Raw genomic sequence first — 24,442 nt, 5'->3', positions numbered from 1 at the left:
CTCAGACAAAAGACACATACACAGTTCTTTTACAACGTGCCTTCTTGGCACAGTTGCTGGGCGCTGATACCTCCTTGCTGGGAAAGCATGTCCTTACCAATGTATTATCTCCATCTCTCCACCTGTCCTAAGCTTCAGCGGCCATCCCACTAGCTCCCGCCAAACATCCCTGGCCACCACCTGTAGTAGTGGCCAGTTCCCCGTTCCCTCCACTCCTAAGACCTCACATGGTTGCTGAGTTCTTCTCCCTCCCAAACATGACAACAGAAACTCCTCTCTCCTTGCTTGTGTCTCCTTTTCCTCCTGGGACCCGAAAGTCCTGCCTGTACCTTTCTCTGAGCAGTTGGCCCTGGATCTCTTTACTGACAAATCAAGAACCAATTGGGGAGCAGGACCTTAGCACTAGACCCACCCGCCTTCATTTGCTAAAAACTGAAGTTAGGTCACCTGAAAGAGCAGCAACCATTGGCCATGTCTCCAGCCCACAAGGCACGGAGGTTGCTGTCTGTCTGTCTGTCTGTCTGTCTGTCTGTCTGCCTGTTTTATTGATCCAACAGGCTTTTGCAAGTGTTTGCAGTCGCGGACAAGGTGCATTCAATCCTTAAACAGAAAAAGTACTTCTTTTATGCCTACTAGTTTTACATACATGTATGCATGCATGTAGGTCTGTGTGTGCACCCAGTACATGGCTGTAAAGGCCAGAAGGTGGCATTAGAGCCCCTGAAGCGGGAGTCACAGACAGTTCTGAACCTACATGTGGGTTCTGGGAAGCAAAGCTGATCTGCAAAACTCAAGTGCTCTCCACCACTGAGCCATCTCTTCAGCCTAAACGTTTCTTCTTCTAGGTGGTAAAGGGGGCTCGCCCTGCTGCATCCAGCTCTGTATTGACGGTGTTTAAGACAAAAAAATTGAGTTAGGGCTTTGAGCTAGTGCAGCACACAGAGGTGTTGTGCAGTTTCTTCCTCCAATAAAGCATTGCTTACTGGAGGGCTGAGGAAGCTTCATACTCAAGAAGCCAAAAATTTACAGGACTCAAAGGGTAGTAGACCTCAAAACTAACAATCCACCTCCCGAAGTTTGCAAGCAGGGAACAATTACTGGAGGGAGGAGAGGCTCCCATAGCTCGGTCCCAGGATGCAGCTTCCTGAGTCCTTCCTCAGGGCTCAGTGGGCTCTCTGAGGAGGCAGCTGCCTCTGAGTCTCCCAGGCTCCCGTACACACATTCACCTCATAAAGTTACTGGCTGATCAGACTACACTTGGCAGGAATCTGTTTTGCTCTGTTGCGGGCGCTACCTGGAGCGAACAGACGTTTGTTCACGTCTCCCCGGGAAAAGCCAGACAAGATCAAATGTAGATTCCCAACCTTGGACAGGCAACAACGGTCTTCCTTCCCGCAGCATCTTCCGGTCTTGAGAAGCAGCTTTCACTCACCCAACCACCCTAACTCGCTCTGGGGGTGGCCTCGGGGGAGGGGGTGTGGTTAGGCAAGAGCTGACACGGACAAGCTGTCGAGCTGGCAACCTGCACCTGACTTCCCGGGCGAGCGAGCGAGCAAGCGTAGGTCAAGAACAAAAGGTCGCTGTTCACTATCTGCAGCTGGGGAAAGTCCGCAGGCTGCAGGTTGCTCTGGTAACGTCGCACAAACACCCCGGGTGTGAAAGGGGGTTCCCTTTCTTGACTTAACATGAACTGTAAATTTCTGAAGTTGGAACTTCAGCCTCTCCATGGAAGTGTGCTTTGGCGAGTGGAATTTCCACAGAAGTATATAGGCATACAGAAATTACCAAGACTTCACTACGCCCAGGTCTCCATTAGGCAAACACAGAGGTAAACGCAGATGACTTGAACATGAGTTGAGGCCTTAACGGGCAAGGATGAGGACAATCCAACCCAGAGGCTTAAACGCGGGACAAAGAAAATAAAAATGTCAAATGTATGACCCGTTTCCCCACGTGCCCTCTCTGCTACTCTATTAAGGGATCACAAGCCCAGATCACATTTACAAAATGATTTCCTTGTAATAAAGCAGAAAATAGAATTTTGCATTCTTAGGGGAAAGAAATTTATTTGCACTCAAGTGAATGGGGCCCAAATCAAAAGGGTGTGTTTTCCTCACCTCTAAGAGTCCATTTAAATAAAGTCTCCCTTAGAGGCCTGTCCTGTGCTATAATACACCTTTTCCTAAACAAATCATTTAAGGAATCGTTCTCACTTTGCAGCAGCTACTACCCAAAATTTACCCACCAACTTTTGAGAGTGACTAATCTCCCCGAGCCCATTCTAATCCCCAAATCCCAAAGCAAAGACATATCTTTGAGACAAAAAGACACACAGTTTATCACGGAGGAGTGTTTTCTGTGTGTGTTTGTATGCCAGGAGGGTGCTAGTGTTCACAGAGGTCACAACAAGGCACCAGGTCCACTGAGGCTAGAGCTATAGGTGACTCATGGGCCACAAGCGTTCCTAACGACTGAGCCATCCTTCCAGCCCCAAGGAGCTGGTCTGTTTTAATCACACAGAAAGTGCAGCTTATGGCTGCTAGTTTTTGCCTTTCCTCTATAAAAAGAGACAACCATTCTGAAACATCTTTTCCAGCCATTCACCTTTTAGTAAGCAGCTGACTGTCTTCTACATTATCGCCCCTCTAGGCATGTGGTGGTGAACTAGGCACACCAGCTTCTTGTTGCTATGAGAACACTGTTTACATCTGAAAGGTAGAGACAGATAAGGTAACTTGTGATAAACGCCTTGCTGGAGATGAGCCAGGGACAGTGGATGTGCATAGCTTAGTTTTGTAGAAATGTTTTAACTTATTTACTGTGCACGCGTACATGCGTGCATGCGTGTACTGCTGTGCTGCTGTTTTAAACAAAATCTCAAATGTTCAATTTTACCAAGAAAGACTCAGGAGCCAGATGCTGGGCTGAATGTCTGCTGGCTCAGAGACAGTGAAAGTGCCCAGCTGACCTTCCTCCTCAGTCAACATCCCAAAGGGAAAAGGAAGCTCTCCTTCCCCACACCACCTCAAAGATCCTTCAATGTCCCTCCCTCCTACTTCCTGTCTCTCTGACCGTCTTCCTAACTCCCTCTCACTCCCAATGGTTCTTCCTATGTTCACGCCCGCCAACTGGCTGTTTGTTACGACTCTTGACCAATGGTTGACTTTGTTTAATCATATTACAATAAACAGAAAGCTGTTGGTTAAAAGGTTTGGACTAGGGCTGAGCCGCACCACAACTAGAAACTGTTTTTTGTTTTTTGTTTTTTGTTTTTTTCAGTAAATAACACAATCCTGGGGTTCGCAGTGTGGTCAAATATCCTACAAGTGTTTGCTCATGGAAGTCAGAGCAGTTCTTTCATTTAACCACATGAATTAATTCTTTTGATCAAACCCAGGTCTTGCCTGCTGGGCCATCTCCAGCCAGTGGCAAACAAAACCATCCCCTCAGGCTCAGATATTTAAACACTTCATTCTCAGTGGATGGTGCTGTTTGGGAAGGCTTAGGAGGTGTGGTCTTACTGGAAGAAGTATGTCACGCGGGGCAGACTTTAAGGTTTAAAGGCCATGCACCATTCCCAGTTTTGCTCTCTGTTCCTGTGGAGTTAGAGGGACCAAGAGGTGAGCTCTCAACTTGCCATTCCAACGGCCGTGCCTGCCACTTTCCTGTCAGGATGGATCTCACCCCTCTGGAACTGTAAGACCAAATGCACCCTTCTTTCCATGAGCCACCTTGGCCATGGTGTTTTATCAGAGCAATAAAAAAGTAACTAATACTTGAATGGCACAAAAGGAACTACCCAAGTAACAGGGGGAGCTTGACACCTGCCCAGGCAGACGGGAGGGTGGAGAGGGAGCTCCTGAGCGTGAGGAGGACAAGGAACAATGGAAACGATGTTCTCTATCTCTCCAGATCACTTTAGTCTCTACAGATTATAGGGATGGTGGGCAGAGGGAACAGGAGCAACACCAATGGGGAGGAAGGAAGCATTAGACTGTCCTCAATATGGGATCTAGCACACCCAGATCATTGATGGATGAGTACAGAAGTAGATAGAAAAGATTAATACAGGAGCAACAGGGTAAGAACAGAATAGGGAAGGGTTGTGGACACACTTGAGCCATTTCTGCCCACTCAGCCGCCAGTGTTCCCTCGAAGCCAGAAAACTCACCACCATACGCTTTGGGCTGCAGCAGTTCTCAACCTGTGGGTCCCAAGGCCTTCAGAAATTGCATATCAGACATCCTAAATGTCAGATATTTATACTACAATCCACAAAAGTACCAGATCATGGTTATGAAGTAGCAATGAAATAATTGTTAGTGGGGGGGTCACCACAACATGAAGGGCTGTACTAAAGTGTCACAGCATCAGGAAGGGTGAGACCTCCCTCTAGGGAAAGGATACATGGCAAATTCCTGAAGAAAACTAGTACTTTCGTTGGGAAAGCCAAATCAGAAATGATGCAGATCTGCGGTGACCACAGTAGAAGCGGGGCCAGGCATGGCCTTGTCTGCCCCTCTTGGCCAGCCTGTTTCTGCCCCTTTCAGGCTTTCTTAGGCTGCCAGTTGCTTTTAATATATTTTAAAAACTGAAGCACATAACTTAGAAAAGTCACAGATCTCACTGGGCTTCCTGTGACAGAAACATCTTTGAGACCACCAAGGATGAGACATAAAAGTCTGTCAAGGCCGTTAGAGAGCCTCGCTTCTGAAGTGTAGATTTTGAAAGTCCTTTTCTGCCTGGGTTAGCCAGTTAATTTTTGGCTAAGTCAGAATGCGACCAAGTAACTTGCAGCACTCACTCATCAACTATGAGCCAATTTTGCCAACTGGTATGGAAATGAGGGTCAAAGGTCATTCCTCCTTCTAGCTAGAGCTCAGGCACACAGGAGCCAAACTGGGATTTGTGGGAATCTTTTGAGAAAGGGTTTCGCTAAATAGCCCTGGCTGGCCTTGAACTTGCCGTTTTCCTCCTGCCTCAGGATTGCTAGTTTCAAGGGCAATCCAACTCTATCATAACAAAGCACCTGAAGAATGGTGGTTTGGATCATAAAATTACTGTGTTCGGGAAATAAAACTCCAAATTCATTTTCTTTAGGGTTCCAAACATAAAACTACCTAACCTGCTGTTTTCCATAGACTGCCGTTAAACAAGATGTAGCATTCTCTAGAGATGAGCGATGAAGTCTTTTGTTTCCGGAGGCTGATGGTGCCTGGGTATCAGCACCAGACACGGGGTCCATCTTGCTTTTTAACATGGCATTACACAGCATGTAGATAAGCTAAGAACGTAGATAAGCAGCACGTAGTTCTCCTAAGAACATCGCACCTAAGAACCATTTTAACAGAAACGGTTTTGCTCTTTAGGATTTCTGTTTTGTTTTAGACAAGGTCTATGTAACCTGGCTGTCCTGGAACTAGGTACGTAGACCAGGCTGCCCACAAACTCAGAGAACTGCTTCTGCCTCGGGAGTGCTGGGAGTGAAGGTGCATGCCACCTTGTCTGGCATTTGATCTTTTTGGTGGCGACTCCGTTCTGCTGCCTGGGCTAGACCTCCAATGCCTGCAGATTCTTTTGGCTCCTACTTCAAAATATATCCATAATTCTCCTTGTGAGTTAATAAACATAACATAGGCAGGCAGGCACCCACCTCTGCTGCCACTGCTGTCTGAGTGACCAGGTGTCCATCTTCCTACAGAACAGGAAACGCTATTACCTAATGGGAAATGCCTTCAATGTTCCAAACTAGTTTCAGCATGAGACTACAAGCCCAGTCCAAATGAGGGATGGGGAAGAAATGGCGGCTTGGCGAGACCCAGAGATTCCAAGTTTATCTCTGAAGTATCCTGCTCACCCTCGCTCAGACGCAGGACCCCCAAGCTCACCCTCGCTCAGACGCAGGACCCCCAGGCTCACCCTCGCTCAGACGCAGGACCGCCAGTGTCTGGGAAGCTCTTTGAGATTGCCTTAGCTATACAGAAGATCCAGAAGCTATCGAATGCAGGTCTGAACACAATTCAGTGACAACTTGCTCTGGTCAGTGATGGCTCCATGAGTAAAAGTACTTGTTGCCAAGCATGGTGCCCAAGTTTGAGCCCTAAGGCTTTCATACACATGCCATGCCATTGTCACTCACTCCAACACATGCTTGCACGCGCGTGTGCGCGTGTGCTTGCACACATACACACACACACACAAATATATATAGTGCAATTTTTAAAAACTTTAAGTAGGGTGGATAGTGAAGGGAACACCCTTATAGAAGAAGGGGAGGGGAATGGGATCGGTGGTTTATGTCCAGGAAACCAGGAATGGGAATAACATTTGAAATATAAATAAAATAATATCCAATGAAAGAAAAAAGTGTTTGTGTAAAGGCACCTAAACTTGGGAATTCTGGAAGTGGCAAAGGCAATTTAAAAAAAGAAGCCCATAGCTGACAGTGATTTACTAAAAACGTCTGTCATACTCAAGGCAACAGAGACGGCTCAAGAACTAGTCTCATCAAAAGACAAGAATGAGCCTTAAAGTACCCCCGACTCCAGAAAACCCCAATTTTGGACAGATCAATGCTACACACTGTACGAATAACTTCTTTAGGGATACAAAAGTGAGCTGGGTGTGTGGTGATGCACACCTTTAGTCCCAGCACTCCACGGCAGAGGCAGGCCGGGCTCCGAGTTAGAGGTCAGACTGGTCTACAAAGCTAATTCCGGGACACAGCTACACAAAGAAAGTCTGTCTTTGCAACAACAACAACAACAACAAGAATATCGGCGTGATCTTTAGAATCAATTATAATAGCGTGACATGGTAGTAATATTTTAATAAAGCATTTACATTTATGTATTATACACGACATAGCAAACAAAAGGCACGAATAACTTCCTCTACAAAACATTTAAAAATACTCTGTTTACTCGTGATGTACACCGACTTCATCGTCTCTGGTATTTGTTACACAACGTTTTAAAAAAAAATGAAAGTCTCATAAAAATAGTTATTTTTCTTCATACCAACGGGCTTTCAAATTACCTGGATGTTATAGGCACTGCATAGAAGTGGTTACACTAAGTACCTGAATATTTAGAAAAGCAGTAAGAAACGGGCTTCCTTATGGCTGTCACACTTGGTAACTCAAGTTTCCGTTATACTTCTAAAATTACACATTCTGTAAGTATAAAAGTTTTAAACATCTGTGACACGTGGCATCCCGGCAAGACATCTTCTTTAGAAACAAGGACAACTAGTGAAGTCAACGTCTTAAGTATGCCACTATAAATAAATACTGAGAGTGTCCCAGGACACAGAGAGGCACGGAACGGGTGAAGTCTTCTGAAGTCACCGGATCCCTTCTGCAGCTGAAGGATGTCAACATAAAATCTAACTTCCCACAGGGATACAGTGTCTATAAAGCAAGAACAGAAAGGCTGTCGCTGCCCCTCCTCCAACAGTTCTAGAGTGTTTTCATTCAAGTGGTGTCTGTGTGACTTGTCCTTTTCACTTAAACATTCCTTCCCTGAAAGAGATTCTAAAGCTAGTCATTTTGGCCTTGTTTTTAAAATATGTGGAATGCTACAGTCAACCCCTTCCCCCATTCTAAAACCTACATGCATAATGAAGTTATAAATATATACATATTCTCGGACTCATAATGAAGTTATAAATATATACATATTCTCAGATTCATAATGAAGTTATAAATATACATATATTCTCAAATTCATAAAAATAATTTTTATAAGCTTAAATAATTACTGAACGTTAATACAGAATGCATTAACACCTGTATAATTTTACGTTTATAAAAACTTTTTTCTTATAGCAGCATTCATATTGCAAATGAAACATGACCAAATGACATTGCACAAGGACTCTGACTGCGAATCGGCCTGTCCAGTTGCAGTGTCCTCAGCAGAGAACATCTGTGTCCACCTACAGAACAGCTCCCACCAAAGCCTTGCCTGGGAATAACGAACCTGACCCTTACAGACGTCTGCATGTCTCCTCCATGCAGCTGCCAAGGTCTACTGAAATAGCCCCCAAAGTCTGGATCACCTTTATGCCCGGAACAGTTCCGTTCATAAGTAAATAAACATATCAATGAATAGTGATTACAACTGAATTACATGAACTTATTAGGAATTAACTTAAGGTTCCAACACTGTGTGTGTGTGTGTCTGTGTGTGTGTGTGTGTGTGTGTGTGTGTGTGTGTAAGGAAGAAGGCTTGACATGGAAACATCATCACAAATCAAACAACCCCTCCGCCTCAAACACTCATATTCAGCTTGTTTTTGCTGAGCTCACGTTCCAGATTGCCAATCAAAGTGTCAATGCTCTCTTGCAGATCTCTGAGGTTAGCTTTCTGATCCACTGTGGACTCGATGGTCTGCACCGTCAAGTACGTCTGAAACGTGCACCCTCCTGACACGGGGACTCGTGGCTCAGTCACGCCGTCCACTCTATCCATTTTGCCATAGTCTCTACCGTCTCCATCTTCTAAGGGAACGTCATCATAATCCAAATCCTTGAAATTTTCTGTTGTACTTGAAGAGTAGCTCTCCCCACAGCTGCTCCAGTCCCCTGCGTAGCGGTTACTGAGTGGGCTATCCAGTCGGGCCTGCCTTGGCCTCAGCACCCCTGATGAATCTGAACCGCTCAGATTCAACACACACGGTCGCTCTTTCTTTCGCCTCAAGTAATTCAGAGAAGACGACTGCTCCAGGCACAAACTGTCTCTGGGTTCCTTGACGGTTAGACACTGCACTAGAAGTGAACAATGCATGTACTTTAGTGACAGCCTTAAGAAGACAGAGCAGACAATGAAGCCATTTGATAATCAACTACAAACATGCGCGTGACAGAGACATGCGTTCTACTGAAAGGTCCCATGGTAATTCTTCTACTGCCACGTATAATTAGGATTAGGCGTACCACGCAGTACAACGTTCGGTGGTGCTACTTCATGTTAAACAATAACATCCCCCATAAAACTCAACGTTGATTAATTTTCTGTGCAAGTTAATTGCTATCTAGCTGTAATTCTAAGCGAGTAGCTTCTCTCACATTAAAGACTACAGCGAAAAAGCAGGCAAGGCACGGTGTGTAAACAGCGGGGAATAAGAGATCCCTTTGTACAGACATCTAGCCGAGGCAAAGGCATCTAAAGTGGTCACTCTAGCTCTGACCTTAGTGGGCTTCTTGACAGTAGTTAGCAGTGTGTCACCATTTACCAAGCAGCCCGGCTTCCACTCTGATAAAAACGCATGAATACTGGGCCTGGCCAGCAGTTACCTGAGGGTCATACAGCGTTAGCTACTAACAGTCTTCGTTTTTGGCCTGGAAATAGCACAGATATTTTATTTTCCAACTCCAGTTCGAGAGTTTAACAACCTCAAATCAACATTCCTCGTGTTTAAACTATTTTCCTCTGAGACAAGCCGCCCCATTCTATGTGCCTACATCCTACTGGCTGAACAGAAGACAATAGGCCCGGGGGTCTTCTTACAAAACAAGGCTTAGAACAGATTATTCGTCTACGGTTCTTCATATAAAATAGACTGTAGGATGCCAAGCTGTAGTTATTAAAGATTCCCCACATTATCTATCTCTTCTCTGCTTGTTTATTCTGTCCCGCTTTCCCGTACAGTCCTTCACTGAGATAAGGGTAACAGTCAGTGGTAACATCGATGTTGCAACACGGAATGAAGGTTTATTTACAAAAGAAAACAACTTAAAGGAGTTGGGGGTTTAGCTCAGTGGTAGAGCGCTTGCCTTGCAAGCGCAAGGCCCTGGGTTCGGTCCCCAGCTCCGAAAAAAAGAAAAAAGAAAAAGAAAGAAAAAAAAACAACTTAAAGGATACACGGTTTTCCAGACTTAATATTTCCCAACATTTTACAAGGATATTTTATTTACAGCTATATTTCAACTTTTATTTTAGACTCTGAATACTGTATGTTTCTTATACATTTCTATTTATTACATTTTTAAGACTTATTTTGTGTATGAATGTTGTGCCTGCACGTATACATGTGCCTGGTACCAGGAGAAGACAGAGAGGTCATGTGACCTTATCATCTTGCCGCTCCCTCGATTTCTTCCCATCATCCTCAGCGCTATTCCCATTGGGCCTGAAGGTTTGTCAAGGAATCCGCAGCACACCGGCAGTCCGGGGGGAAACCTATCTTCCTTTGGCTCAGCCAGGACTCTATTCAAACTCCACTCTTACTCGGTGTCTTGGAAGAACACTCAGGAAACCGACTAAGTCATCATTTTATGTTAAACTAAAAACTCAAATTTCTGAAATATCCATGTCACCGTCTTTTAAAACTACTGATACTGGGACATTTTCCTATAAACTTGTAAGGGAAACGGCGGATCTTAGCCTTGAAGGAGAAGCTCTCCTTTCCCTACGCTGCTGACGGGCTGGTTTTCAAGAGAATGAAGGGAAACCGCAGACAACTACAGCTGCTGGAAACGTGTCAGAGGGCAGTAGGTACTAAGAAACTTAACTTCTCCCTATGATTTGGGCCAGCAGAAGCTTACCTTTACTTAATAGAACTATATTAGGTGACTGGAAGCACTCTGCTAAGACCTGAGAATGATAAATAGCATCTATGACCTCACAAACTTTATAACCTTGTCAGAAATAGGAGGCCCTGCCCCAAATGTATTCGTCGTGGAGAATGTAGACTAGCAACAACTTTAACTCTACCTCTGCCTCTGGAAGGGTAAGACTGGCCTCACAACACCATTCAGTACGGTTTTCAATGGCAGAAACCATTTTTAAAAGCCCCAAACACCAAACCCATAAAGAGAAGACTGAAAGCCTGAAGGTTTCTACTGTGCCGGGACCCCTCCCTTATCTGACTGCAAGGTCACTGGCAGAGAAGCTCAGGGTACGCTGCACCCTGGATGACCAGGGCAGGGAGCAGCAGACTTCACTAATATGATAGGCTTCTAACTCAGAAGACAGGACTCTAGAGAAATCTCAAAGTGAATTATCTTCCTGCCCCCAAATTCAGGGGAAGCAGGGTGGGAGAGCCAAATAACATAAAAGCAAAATGTACAGAAAAAGAGAAAAGGAGGAAGCTGCTGGAGACTCTTGATAGCCCAGAGTGGAGGGAAATCTCTAAAGAAAAGCTAGCTCTGCCCCTCCATGGAAGGCCTGGGCCGGCAATGGCTCCCCCCCCACCCCCCAACCCCCCCACCCCCCCCCACCCCTCCTACCCTCCACCCCCCCACCCCCGGCCATTCCTAGGTTTCACATGCCCTGCAGCCACTGTGCCTTATTTACACGATGTCTGCCTTTCCTAAAATCCACAGCAGGTAATTTAGAGGGGAAAACCATTGTTTCCTCTCATCCTCCACCCGGTTCTGTCTTTTGTCTAGGAAAATAACAGGTTATAGAAAAAGGTTATTATTACAACCAGCAACAAAAGTCTCTGGAATAAGATGCTGAACACGAGACGTGGTGTAAGTCACCATTAAATACCGTCGATGGGCTGGAGAGGCAGCGCAGAGGTTACGGGTGCCGCCCGCTCCTGCATGCGCCCAGATTCAATCCCCAGCACCCAGGCGGCTGCCAGCAACTGTCTGCGGTCCCAAGAGCAGAGGATGTGACACCGCCTTCTGGCTCCCACAGAGATGCACACAAGTGAGATGCAGACAGACAGATGTGCAAGCAAAACACACATTCAACATAAATCTTAGCTAACTAAAATGTAGCCAACGATAAATCTTTTTAAGTTTATATATGTGTGGTTACCACACACAGGTAGGGGTGGGGCCTGTGAGTAACCAGATCATTGCACAAGGGTGAGGACCTGAGCTCCATCCACTGGGCCCACAAGGAGGATGGAGAGACGCTGTCCTCTGACCTCAAATGCACAATTCTTATCCACACCCACATGCGTATAAGTAAAAAACCAAACAATAAATCCTTTTATTGTGTGTGTGTGTCTGTATGCGTGTCTGTGCACCCTGTGCACATCTGGTGCCTGTGGAGCTGAGGAGAGGATTTCAGAGTCCCTGGTACCAGAGTTCTTGACAGTGTGAGTGACAGGTGGGTGCTGGGAACCGAACCTCTGGAAGAACGGCTAATGCTCTAACCGTCGAGTCATCTCCTCAGTGCCGAGCCAACAAACTTTTAAGACCAAAATATCAAAGGTAATTGCCAGCCAGCGCGAGCTGAAGCGATTTTAAGAGTAGCCATTAGGGGCTGGGGATTTAGCTCAGTGGTAGAGCGCTTACCTAGGAAGCGCAAGGCCCTGGGTTCGGTCCCCAGCTCCGAAAAAAAGAACCAAAAAAAAAAAAGAGTAGCCATTAGAACAGTAATTCTGTAAGAAAGAAGGACCGTGGGCTGGAGATGACTCGGTGGTTAAGAGCATTTGCTGCTTTTCCAGAGGATCCACATCTTGGTCGTTCACAATGGCCTGTTTAACTCCTGTTGCAGGGGACCCAATGCCATCTGCTGGCCTTCTCGGGCTCCCACATGCACAAGCACATCACATGAATAAAAATAAGGTAAATATTTAAAAATACAAAAAGAATAGGCTTAAAGAAGGAAATAAATCAGCTTCAAAACAAATTAACTAAATAAAGGTGAGAAATTGAATATTACGTGCTAAAGCCTGTGCTGAGCGCCTTCAGGACACCTTGGTACTTAATTTTCACACAAAGTCTATAAACTCCAAGATGGAGCACAGTAACGTCTACAGTTACAAAGAGCTTCCCAAGGTCACAGTGCCCTAAGGGGACAACTAGCATTTAGAGCCAGCTTTTAATACACACACACACACACACACACACACACACACACACACACACACACACGGCTCAAATGTCTACAACGTTACGTGCAAACACAAAATGTAAATGTCACACAATTCAGAGCAGGTGAGAACTGAAAATGCAAAAATCCAGATTTTTTTTTTTTGTTTCCCTAGTCATATCTGGGCACTTTAATCATTAGCTAATCCACATGTCCCACAGCTGATCAAGAAATGTTCTCCAGAGAATCCCTCACCTGGCCAGAGTTGGAGCAAGTAGTGAAGAACTTCGATGTGCTTCTTAAAGTCCAAAGCACTCGCAAGCTCTTCAGAGTCGGAGAAGACTCTGTTGTTGTGCGTCGACGTCTCTTGCCTCTGATTAAGCAACACTGGTCCAAAGCACACGGCCAAATTCTGGCAGGTCATCTTGTTCACTTCGTGGTAAGAAGCCACCAGTTTCAGATGATCTAACAACATCTTTAGGGTTGCCTGAGTATGCCGAAACATGAATTAATCCAGTAAGTCTAAATGTCTTACTAACGTCTATATAAGTAAAATACTTAGCAATATATTCTAAATTCCACTGGCCTCCTTAGGAATTACATCTCCCATCGGCTCCCTCCTCTTCCCTCTCCAAAGTGTTAACAACAGCTGTGGCCATGGGAAGCCATGTTAAATACCCATGATCCTTGGGTTTCAAGTGGAGACTGCTACACTGGGCAGCCTGAGGTTAGGGCTTAGGCCTCAACTGTGGCGATCCTCCAGGAAAAGGACGGCTTTCGAAGGTCAACACGCTTCTCCTGTCTTCCCGTCACACTTTTTAACTAATAGATATTTTAAGCAGACAAAACTATGAAGGGGGGGGGGGGAATATAACCCCATCCCAGCACTCTAGACACAGAGGCAGGTAGACTGCTTGAGTTTGAGGCCAGCTTGGTCTACAGAGAGAGTTTTAGCACAGCTAGGGCTACACAGAGAAACCAACCCCATTACAGACACACAGACACACACACACACACTCACTCACTCACACGCACACACACGCACACTGCCCCCCTTAGAATGCTGTTCTAAATCCTTAATTAATAAAGGAGGTTGGCACTAGGTGGGGCCACGGGAACCCAACAGAAGAGGAGGAAGGATTGCAGGAGCCGGAGGGGTCAAAGACACCATGAGAGACAGCCCACAAAATCAACTAAGCAGGGCTCACAGGAGAGACTGAAATGGAAGCAACAAGCAAGCAGCCTGCCTGGGTCTGAGCTAGGCTCTCTGCCTATCTCTTACAGTTGTGTAACCTGGTGTTCCTGTGGGACTCCCAACGACGGGAGTGGAGTGGGGTGACTGACTCTCTTGACTGCGCTGGCGACCCTTTTCCTCCTACTGGGCTGCCACATTCAGTTGTGATAAGGGGGTTTTGTGTGTTCACTGTATCTTGTTAGGTCTTTTTGGTGGGTATCCCTGGGAGGCCTGCTCTGCTCTTTGAAGAACAACCAAGAAGGAGTTAATCTGGGAGAGAGGGGAAGCAGGGAAGGGACTGGGAGCAGTGGGAGGAGGGGAACTGGGAGGGACGTAATGCATGAAGAAAGAAGATTAAAAGCTAAATAATAATAATAATAAAGAAATAAAGGAAGTTGGCTGAGAAAGTTTTAAGCACCTATGTAAAAGAGTGATTTTTTTTGAAGTAGTATATTTTATCATCGTCTTAAGAAATAAGCTCTGTAAATTGTATTTATAAACAAATTTATAAATATAATTTATAAATTAAACAATTTCTTTATAAATTATACTAAACAAGGATGTGAATTTAAAACTGATAATTACGGGCTGGAGCGATGGCTTAATGGTTAATTAAGAGTGTTGGCCGCTCTTGTAGCGAACAAGGGGTCAGATCCTGGCACTTCTATGGAGCAGGTCACAATGGCCCGTTAACTCCAGCTCCAGGAGATCTGGCACCCTCCTCTGACTGCTGTGGGCACCAGACATGCATGTGGTGCACAAGCACACATTTGGGCCCTCGTACATACACACAAAATGAGATAAAATCTACCTGTAAAGCAGAACTTAGAAGGCACATTCATGCCTGGGCTAAAGTTACACACAGAAAACAGGAAACTGATTCCCAGAGACATCTAGGAAGCAGTTAAGGCAGAGACAGAACCCGCCTGCCGCAAATGGCACACGAGTCCTGAGAGACGGTGCCGATGGAGCTACACGGCTAACACGTGCGCTAGCTAGGTCTCGGGAAAGACCTCTGTGGAGCAGACTTGCCTTCTCAACATCTGGCAGGCAGTTCAGTAGGTCGACAGTAAACCTGGAGTCACTGGACTCGTTCTCACAGCCATTCGACGACATTTTCAAAGGACTCTTCACCATGGCGTCTAACACGGCCTGGTACAGCTGCTTCGTTATTAGGGGAGAAGGGAGTTCTCTCAGGTAGTCCTTCAGAACACCTGTGGAATTAGATGGGAGACAGGAGTGACGGGTCTGCGTAGGGCAGTAAGTACAGCGGACTCGGATCTTAGAAAGGACTGAAAGAGCTTGAAGGGGCTCGAGACCCCATACGAACAACAATGCCAACCAAGCAGAGCTTCCAGGGACTAAGCCACTACCTAAAGACTATACATGGACTGACCCTGGACTCTGACCTCATAGGTAGCAATGAATAGCCTTGTTGGGGCACCAGTGGAAGGGGAAGCCCTTGGTCCTGCCAAGACTGAACCCCCAGTGAATGTGATTGTTGGGGGGAGGGCGGTAATCAGGGGAGGACGGGGAGGGAAACACCCATAGAGAAGGGGAGGTGGAGGGGTTGGGGGGATGTTGGCCCGGAAACCGGGAAGGGGAATAACAATTGAAATGTAAATAAGAAATACTCAAGTTAATAAAGATGAAAAACAAACAAACAAACAAACCACGAGCATTATGGCGGTCAACATCAACACTGAAAAACAGTTTAAACGGCAACATGAACGGTACTGTCACGAAACACTGACAGTTTATGGTCCTGTACGTTGCCTGAGAAACTGACTTTGTTTCGGAGCATGCTAAGATGCAGACACAATGTCCACGGTTTTGCGAAGTCGTGATGAAAGCCGTTCTTGATACATAAGCCCTATGGGCTCCTGCCCCCCTGTGTGAAACCCCTGCACATACAAGTTAAGAAGAGAGAGATGCAAACGCTGGCTGTAAGCTATTAAGTTACCCAGATTTTGAACTCCAGTGCCACACTGTCATACGAAAGGAGAAAGATCACTCCTCATACCAAGTAAACTAAAGCAAAAGTGGCTGGGCACGGTGCAGAATGTCTTTAACCCCAGCACGGAGGAGACGGATTTCTGTGAGTTCGAGGACAGCCTGCTCTACAGAATGAGTTCCGGGACAGCCAGAGCCGTTACACTTAGAAACCCTGTGTCAAAAACCAAAACCAAAACAAAACAAACCCACAAAAAAAAAAAAACGGGAAAACAAAGCAAAACAAACAAACAAACAAAAAAGCCAAAGGTCAAGAGCTAAAGGCATACCAGTGACTACAAAAGAGAAGCCTGCTGAATACTAGCTATAAGTTCATTTTCAAAAGTGTCTGTGATTCAGCAGAATTGGAGAAGGTGAAACATGATTCTTTGCCAGATTTCGTTTGGGCTTTACAATCCAACTGAGTCTTGAAGATGCTGCTTGAAATGGGGACACGGGAGGAACTACAGCCTAGCAGATAGGAAGAAGATTGTCTACGGGACAGGTGGGTTTGCTCCCTACAAAACTTGGAGGCTCAGGAGGACACAAGCAAAGGGCTGGCCGTGAGGATGAGCAGCTGAAAGACGGCTGTTGCTCAGGTGTAAGCCTAGCGGTCTGAATTGAAGGTCATCTTCTGTTACACAGAAAATTCCATGATGGCCTGATAACAGGGGCCCTGTCTCCTACCCCCAAGTGTGTGTGTGTGTGTATGGGGGCGGGGCAGCAAACAGACAGAGACAGACAGCCACAAACAGACAGACACAGGCAGACAAGCAGGCAGGTGACTCGGGAAGCAATAAGCAGAGACAAGAGATGACTAGGAAATAACTCCAAAGGGAAGAGCGCTCTCAAACATGACTAAGGAAGAGAAATAAAAGACGCCATGTGGCGAGAAAGTGTGGTGTTAGGATGAGGAGAAAGACATGGATGTTGCCCAGGAAGACAGGGGTAAGCTGTTTCAAGACAGAATTTGAGGTATCCAATGGTGTGCAGTAATAACCAGGTTAATAAGAATGGTCATAAATACCCTGGGGAACGGACCGTTCCGTTCTGGTCCGTTCCGAGATCCCTTGCCAGGGCCCTGTATTTATAAACAAATTCCTCCTGTGAGTCTAAGGCAGAGGCTTTTTGTAGCTAGCCGTAAGAGACAATGACTCAGAGGCAATGAGGTAAGGACAAGCAGTCACAAGCAACAAAGGCCAGTCATAGAGCCGGTCGGGATTTGAATGGGCATGAAAGAACGCAGCAGAAAGGTCTCCAAGGCCCAGGAGAGAGGGCCCGTAATCACCTGGGGAGGTCCCCAGAGCAGAAAGCAGAGACTCCTGAGAAAACAGGAAGGAGTGAAATCACTTCAAGATGTCTGGAAGATCGTTTGTATCCAACACTGAGGGCAAATGGGAAGGACGGGAATAAAAACACTGGCAGACTGGTCGAGGCAGAGGGCACTGCTCCATCCTAAGGGAAGTGAGGAGACGGGCAGCAGGTGCACCGGTGAGGCGCGGAGAGACCAAGAGACTAGGTAGACGCTGGAGAATAAGGGGTGGAGGACAAAGGGAGAGGGAGGAGGAGTGGGGGGCAGAGGGATGTGAGAGAAAGAAAAAAGCAATCCCAACACATCAGCACCACAAAGAATTAAATACTCAGGGAAACTATACGGGTGCGAGGTTTTACTCAGAAAAGGGACAGTCTAGAAAAGAACAAACAACTGTATCCCATGTTTCTACACCAGAAGATAACATTGTGAAGACAACCACACACCCTAAATTGATTATAGAATCAATACAGAGCCTACCAAATCCCAGCTCAGAGCTGGGGGTGTAACGCAATGATAGACGGCTTACTTCATATGCATAAGCCGTGAATTTGATCACCATTATCACCAAACAAAAGGAAAAATGAAACCCAGCCAGCTTTGTCACACGAACTTAAAAACTGATCCCAAAAATTATACCTAGGAAATTCAAACAGCCTAAAAGTCCTGGGAAGGAAAATGGGAGAGGCTAAACCTGCCAATTTCAAATTTTCCGGCTGAGCTTCAGTCATGCGTGTGATACCACAGGCATCAAGACGTTCAGCCTGGCAGACCAGTAATGGGAGCCCACAGTCAGTCATTGGGGTCTGGAGACATGGCTCGGGGGGTTACAAGTCTTGCCACTCTTGCAGAGGACCAGGGGTCAGTCCACCTCACAGCGTCTGGACTCTAGTTCCAGGACTCCAATGCCCTGCTCTGACCTCAGCAGGAGTCACGCATGCACACATGCACACGGTGCCCCTACACACATGCACATGGTGCACATCACACATGCACACCATGCACATACACACATGCAAGCAAACCGCTAATATACAAGACAAAATAAATAGTAGATAAAGAAAACGGCTGAACACAGTAGGGAGAAAAAAGACTCAACAGAAACTAAGACAAGCAGATACCCACTGACTAAAGACTAATAAAACTCCTTAGAAAAATGCACAAAACTTAATTTTAAGTGTAAGAAGTAAAATCATAAAATTCTCTGAAGAAAATGGTGAAAATTTTCATGATCTTGGGGTAAACAGGGCCTCAGATACAACAGCCATTTTCCCCCAGACAGGGTTTCTCTGTGTAGCCCACGCTGTCCTCAAACTCAAAAGATCTGCCTGCCCCTTCCTCCCAAGAGCTGGGCCTAAGGTGTGCACCTCCATGTCCAGCCTGAGACAAGTGATGTTTTAAAAAAAGAGTTTAATCTGCCTCATGATGTTGGAGGTTTCCATTCACGGCTGGCTGGCTCCATGGCTGTATCTGTGGTACAGCTGCTGGGATGGCGAGAGAGTGAGAGAGACCAGGGACATACCGGTGACACTGTTGGTCAGACCTTCCATTTTTCTACCATCTCCCAAAAACGATGTCAAATTATAAACCCAGCAGTGGGTTAATCCATTGACTGATCCACAGCCCTCATAATTCAACCATGCTCTAAGCTCCATATCTGAACACTTTGTTTCAAGGGATATCTCCTATCGAACGGTATCTGAAAATCTAAAGTCTCACTGTGTAATGCAGACAGCTAAGACAGTGCGACTGCAGCAGCACTAGACATGCATGTGCTACTACCATGTGCGTCTGGATATTCACGATGGCTTTATTTGTAACAGCCCCAAACTGGAAACAAATAAACGCTGGTTAAGAGATGAATGGACCCATCAACATTATATCCACTCTATCCAGAGTGGAACACTGCCCGGCATTAAAAAGGAAAACAGGCCAGACACTTGCAATAATGTGAGGGAATTTCACCAGTAAATAAAACCATGTACTTCTGTTTGCTTATAAAAAAGGTGAATTCCCAAGTTCTAGAAAATGAAGAATCAACTTATAGCAATAGAAAGATCTATGGCTGCCTGAGACTGGGGGCGAGGGAGGTGAGGGTGCAGGTAGGAGGGACCACAAAGGACATAAGTGCCACTTGGATCCTTTATACTCACTGCGGCTATGATTTCACAGTGCAAACCCGTATGAAAACGCCCAGCTGCATACTCTACATACATGCATTTTATTTTATGGCAATTATGCCTCAATCAAGCGGTTGTGTAAGACTAAATGCAGGCATTGGTCTTCCCAAAGGAAGGACGCTCAGGGCACTGAGTGCAAGTGGCTGAAATAACGAACCAGGGAAAAGAATACGGTAACAGTGAGGACTTAGGAGAAAGCAGCAAGGAAACAGAAGCTCAAGGAGACTCAGACAGAAAGAGCAACTGGAAAACAAAAGAGAACACCCCAAGGACCGGAAGGATCTGGAATTCGATCTGTTGGCTGCAAACGGGTTCTGCAAGACAAAACCAGGTTAGACCTTAGGAGTGAGTCACCACAGCAAAGGTGACGTGAAGGTCACTGGGCACCAAGACACTCGCACTCGATTGCAATCCCAGCACGTGGGAGGCTGATGCGGGATTGTAAATCGCAGACCGGACTGAGCTATTTCATGACTTTCTTCCGTCTCTATCAAAAAACCACTTGGGATGGCAAGGAACTAAGACTATAGTGTTCCGGAGTTGGGGATTTAGCTCAGTGGTAGAGCGCTTGCCTAGCAAGCTCAAGGCCCTGGATTCGGTCCCCAGCTCCGAAAAAAAGAACAAAAAAAAAAAGACTCTAGTGTTCCAAACAGGTTGTCTAAATGCTAAAGTCTTTTAAAATGATGGAAAATATAACCAGAAACAAGGCATCAAAGATTTCACAAGATAGACTTCATGCATTAAACCCTGTACCGAAGCACAACACTTTGTCTGGACTGTTCCCATCTCGTGCGCCATCCATTCCCTGTATTTCAGGTTCTCTTCGCTCGTATTTCCCTCAATTTGTGCAGAAATGTGAGTTCATGTAGAGTGAATGCCTGAGACAGCTCGTCACTGGCCAACTCACAAACCCACAGTGTTCTTTTTCTTTCTCTCTCTCTCTCTCTCTCTCTCTCTCTCTCTCTCTCTCTCTCTCTCTCTCTCTCTCTCTGAGCCCCTGTGTGGAATCCCAATTCATATGCTGCTTCTCAGACAAATCCTTTCATTGTCTTTTGTGTTTTTAATCAAGAAAGAAAGCAGCTTCAAACTCTTTTGAAAAATTGCTTTACTGAAATGGATCAGTGCAAATCTCAGAGGCAAGAACCATCTCGTCTGTGGCTTCCAACTCTCCTGTTTAGAAAAGGAGGCCACACAGCAGACCTTCACTAACCCGTGATCATATCTACAAACACTGCAAGTCTCCGAGGGCGAGGACCTGTTCTTAAACAAAACAGCCAACCCAGATCACACCTCCCACCCCCAGGACCTGAGCACGAGGCAACGCATTTATGTCCAAGCTAAGCTGAGACAAGCGTTCACTTTTGTTTATACTTTCCTAGAAATAGGTAATCTATAAAACTTTCCTTTAATGAATTCTTAGAGTGAATCCTTTGCTAATTTTGCAAGTCACGTGCTTTCTCCTTTTTTTTTTTTTTGGTTTTTTTTTTTTTTTTTTTGGTTCTTTTTTTTCGGAGCTGGGGACCGAACCCAGGGCCTTGCGCTTCCTAGGCAAGTGCTCTACCACTGAGCTAAATCCCCAACCCCGCTTTCTCGTTTTTTAAAGTAATAAGCTGCCCCTTACCAAAAATGTAAAAGTTTCCGAGTTGTTAAAATTTTATATGAGCCAGAGGCAGGAGGATCTCTGTGAGTTTGAGGCCAGCTTGGTCTACCTACAGTGGGTTCCAGGACAGCCAGAGCTACAGAGTGAGATCCTGTCTCAATTCCTCGGTTTGCTTTCTCTTAGTAAACTGCTTGAGATCAAAGTCACATCATTCGTTCAAGACAACAGACAGTAAGCACTCTACGTAAGTCACTCAAAACCAAAACCTCAACTACTCCTAAAGCCACAATTCTAAAAGTAAGGATCACAGTACACCATCTCTTCAGAGAAACGAACTTTCCTTAAACCACACCTAAAATTAATCTAAGGAAACAAACTAGGAGAGTTAAACATCTGCAGGTTAAGACAGAGAAGATGTTGGATGACATTTTCAGCAAAGACAAAGCTGCCAAAGCACGCTGAGGCAGGGGAATCCCACCGTGCACCTAGAGATGAGAAGGTTCGATGTCTGCAGTTCATTTCTCAATAATCATGATTTAGAGAGGATCAAAGAGGGGACAGAAGACAAGTTTGGTCAGGTGCTGATAACTAAGAAAAGCAGATGCCATGGAATGGATGTATCTCGAGGTATTCCGAGTCTGAATTGGCCCCCAAACGTTAGTAATTAAAAAGTAAAGACACAAGGAATGGTAAGTAAATGTGATGGTTTGCATATGCTTGGCCCAGGGAGTGGCACTATTAGGAGGTGTGGCCTTGTAAGAGCATGTGTGTCACTGTGGGCGTGGACTATCAGACCCTCACTTTAGCTGCCTGGAAGCCAGTCTTCCATGAGCAGTCTTCAGATGAAGATGTAGAACTCTCAGCTCCTCCTGCACCATGCCTGCCTGGACGATGCCATGTTCCTGACTTGATGATACTGGACTGAACCTCTGAACCTGTAAGCCAGCCTCAGTTAAATGTTGTCTTTCATAAGACTTGCATTGGTCATGGTGTCTGTTCACAGCAGTAAAACCCTAAGACAGTAAAGAATCAGACTGGGCAGATTGTCGGTAAGGTTACAAGCAATTTCCCCGCAGACTAATTCAAGCGCCTTTTCCTATTCTCTTAGAAACCAACACACACACACACACACACACACAGACACACACAGACACACACACAGACACACACACACACAGACACACACAGACACACACAGACACACAGACACACACACAGACACACACACACAGACACACACAGACACACAGACACACACACACACACACACACACACACACACACACACACACACACACACACACACGGCAGTGCTGCCACACTGTAATCTCTGCTGACTCTGGTTTCTCAAACTTGGACTCCTCTAAATAACTTTCCAAGGCTCTTCCTTCCTTGCCGACCCCCAGAGTTTGGAGACTGCCAGTTCTTGTACTTTTACGCTTTTGTGGACCATCCAGGGACTGAATTCTCTATGACACTTACTCTCAAGCCTCCATTTTCAGTACCTCACACTGTTAGTACTGTTCCCTATGCTGTATGTGGGGTTACAGTCACCGCCGAGACACATACGTCTCCTCGTGCTGGGTATGCTGGTGCAGACCCATAACCCCACCTCTTGGGCAGCTGAGGCAGGAGGATTGCAAATCTGATGCCAGTTTGAGGTACCTACTGAGGCCTTGTCTCAGGGGAGAAGAGAGGGACGCCCCAATTCCCACTCCTACTTTTCCTCAGCAGCAGATGAGAACTTTCCCTTGAATGTGTGTTTGCCCCCAGACCCCCTCACCCCCGAGATCTCCAAGGTTCCCCGACTTTCTCCCTCTCTTCTCTTCAGTCTGTCAAGTACAATTAATGTGCCTCAAAATAGCCTTTATCGACTCCAGTCTCCTACTCAAAAATCCTTACTGGATCCCTCTGCCTAGCTAAGTATCTAAGTTCTTTAATCGGGTGAATCAGCCACCTGAGGCCCGTCAGGCGGACTCCTGTGGCCTGTTGCTTCTCTCCTGTAGATGCGGGTCTGCTTCAGTGAAATAATCAGGTCTTACCTCCCCATCATATGTTGGCTCTTCAGGGATCGAGCTCCATTTTTAATACCCCCCTCAGAAAATGACAGTCAGTGGTTTATGAAGGAAAAGACTTCAGAACAGGACTAGAGAGATGGCTCAGCAGTTAAGAGCACTGACTGCTCTTCCAGAGGTCCTGAGTTCTAATCCCAGCAACCACATGGTGGCTCATAACCATCTGTAATGAGATCTGATGCCCTCTTCTGGTGTGTCTGAAGACAGTGACGGTGTACTTATATATGATAAATAAATAAATAAATCTTTAAAAAAGACTTCAGAACAACAGCAAAGCAGACACAGGTTATAAAAGAGTACCTCCACATTCTTTCCTACAGGGGAACACAAAATAAGGCCCGTGTTTTACCTGTTATTACATTTATATCTGGGTACTGGTCTTCACACAGACCGACAGTTTTGCTGTCCTTCTCAAAAGCCTCTCGAAGCTCTTTCTTCACAGCTGCTGAACCACACAATCGATACAGGCCTACAACCTAGGAACAAAACGCCACGTTACGGAGGCGATAATGAACACAACGGTGTAATGTAAATCACGTGAACTTGACAGTCAAAAATACCTTACAGTCATCCTAACTCCTCAAACGCAGCTTCTGAAATCTCAAGTTAACCGATGATAGTGACGGAAGAAAATAAAGCCTATTTTGGATTTTAAGAAAAGGTAATGAAGTAACCAAAACTAAAAGGGTAAAATGAAGCCTGCTGTTACAGTCATGCAGAGTTACACAGACCATGCTCACTCTGGAGCCTCCAATGGACACTCTTGTCAGGTGAGCACTGCTAGTCCTTCTAGTCACTGAGTCCTCGGGAGTTCAACACACATCCAGGAAGAGTAAGCCAACCTGGGCATGTAGTCCTGACAGCAGAGTGATGTGCTGGGCACAATCCCCAGTAGAGCATAAACCCGGTGTGGGGGCACATACGTCTGTGGGCCCAGATCCTGGGAGGTGGAAGTGGGAGGGTCAGGAATTTCAGATCATCTTTAGCTGCATGGCAAATTCAAAGCCAGCCTGGCCTGCATGAGTGTGATTTCGGGAGTCAGGGAGGGAGGGAAGGCGGGAAAGAGATAAATTTACAGAGAATAAAGGGTTGTCACCTGTACTCTCAAGTCAAAAGGTTATTTAAGGAAGCAGTCACCCTGAGTTGAAGGAACAATTATAGAAAATTATTTCACAATAACAAGGCATGACCAACCCTCAAAAGCTTGAATTAGGGATCTCCATATAATCTTTAAGAGCTCTAGAAAATGAGGAGGGCAACGGAGACGTCCGGG

At 45.8% G+C, this 24,442-nt stretch overlaps 2 protein-coding genes across 10 annotated transcripts in view; both read right to left on the bottom strand.

Annotated features, from left to right (window-relative positions):
• Mcoln3 (mucolipin TRP cation channel 3) overlaps positions 1–1,530 on the bottom strand; it is a 107,620-nt gene extending 106,090 nt beyond the window's left edge. The window contains exon 1 of one of the 2 annotated variants that reach the window (XM_087621367.1): positions 1,365–1,530. The gene's annotated coding sequence lies outside the window, so the exon portion shown is untranslated. The remainder of the gene's footprint in view (positions 1–1,364) is intronic. The other variant, XM_087621362.1, reaches the window with a different exon arrangement.
• Positions 1,531–6,804: 5,274 nt separating this feature from the next.
• The window catches only part of Syde2 (synapse defective Rho GTPase homolog 2), a 32,957-nt gene continuing 15,319 nt past the window's right edge, over positions 6,805–24,442 (bottom strand). For 4 of the 8 annotated variants that reach the window (XM_087621336.1, XM_087621346.1, XM_087621339.1 and 1 more), the window contains exons 4-8: positions 23,519–23,645; positions 15,043–15,224; positions 13,032–13,263; positions 9,299–9,343; positions 6,805–8,770 (exon numbers count right to left, since the gene is read on the bottom strand). In XM_087621336.1, the coding sequence (XP_087477462.1) occupies positions 9,306–9,343; positions 13,032–13,263; positions 15,043–15,224; positions 23,519–23,645 (579 nt within the window). In that variant the 3' untranslated portion in view covers positions 6,805–8,770; positions 9,299–9,305. 8 annotated transcript variants of the gene reach the window in all.

Source organism: Rattus norvegicus, chromosome 2 (genome assembly GCF_021556685.1).
Source record: "Rattus norvegicus strain SHRSP/BbbUtx chromosome 2, alternate assembly SHRSP_T2T, whole genome shotgun sequence".
Taxonomy (NCBI): domain Eukaryota; kingdom Metazoa; phylum Chordata; class Mammalia; order Rodentia; family Muridae; genus Rattus; species Rattus norvegicus.
This window is presented reverse-complemented; position numbering and strand designations above follow the sequence as displayed.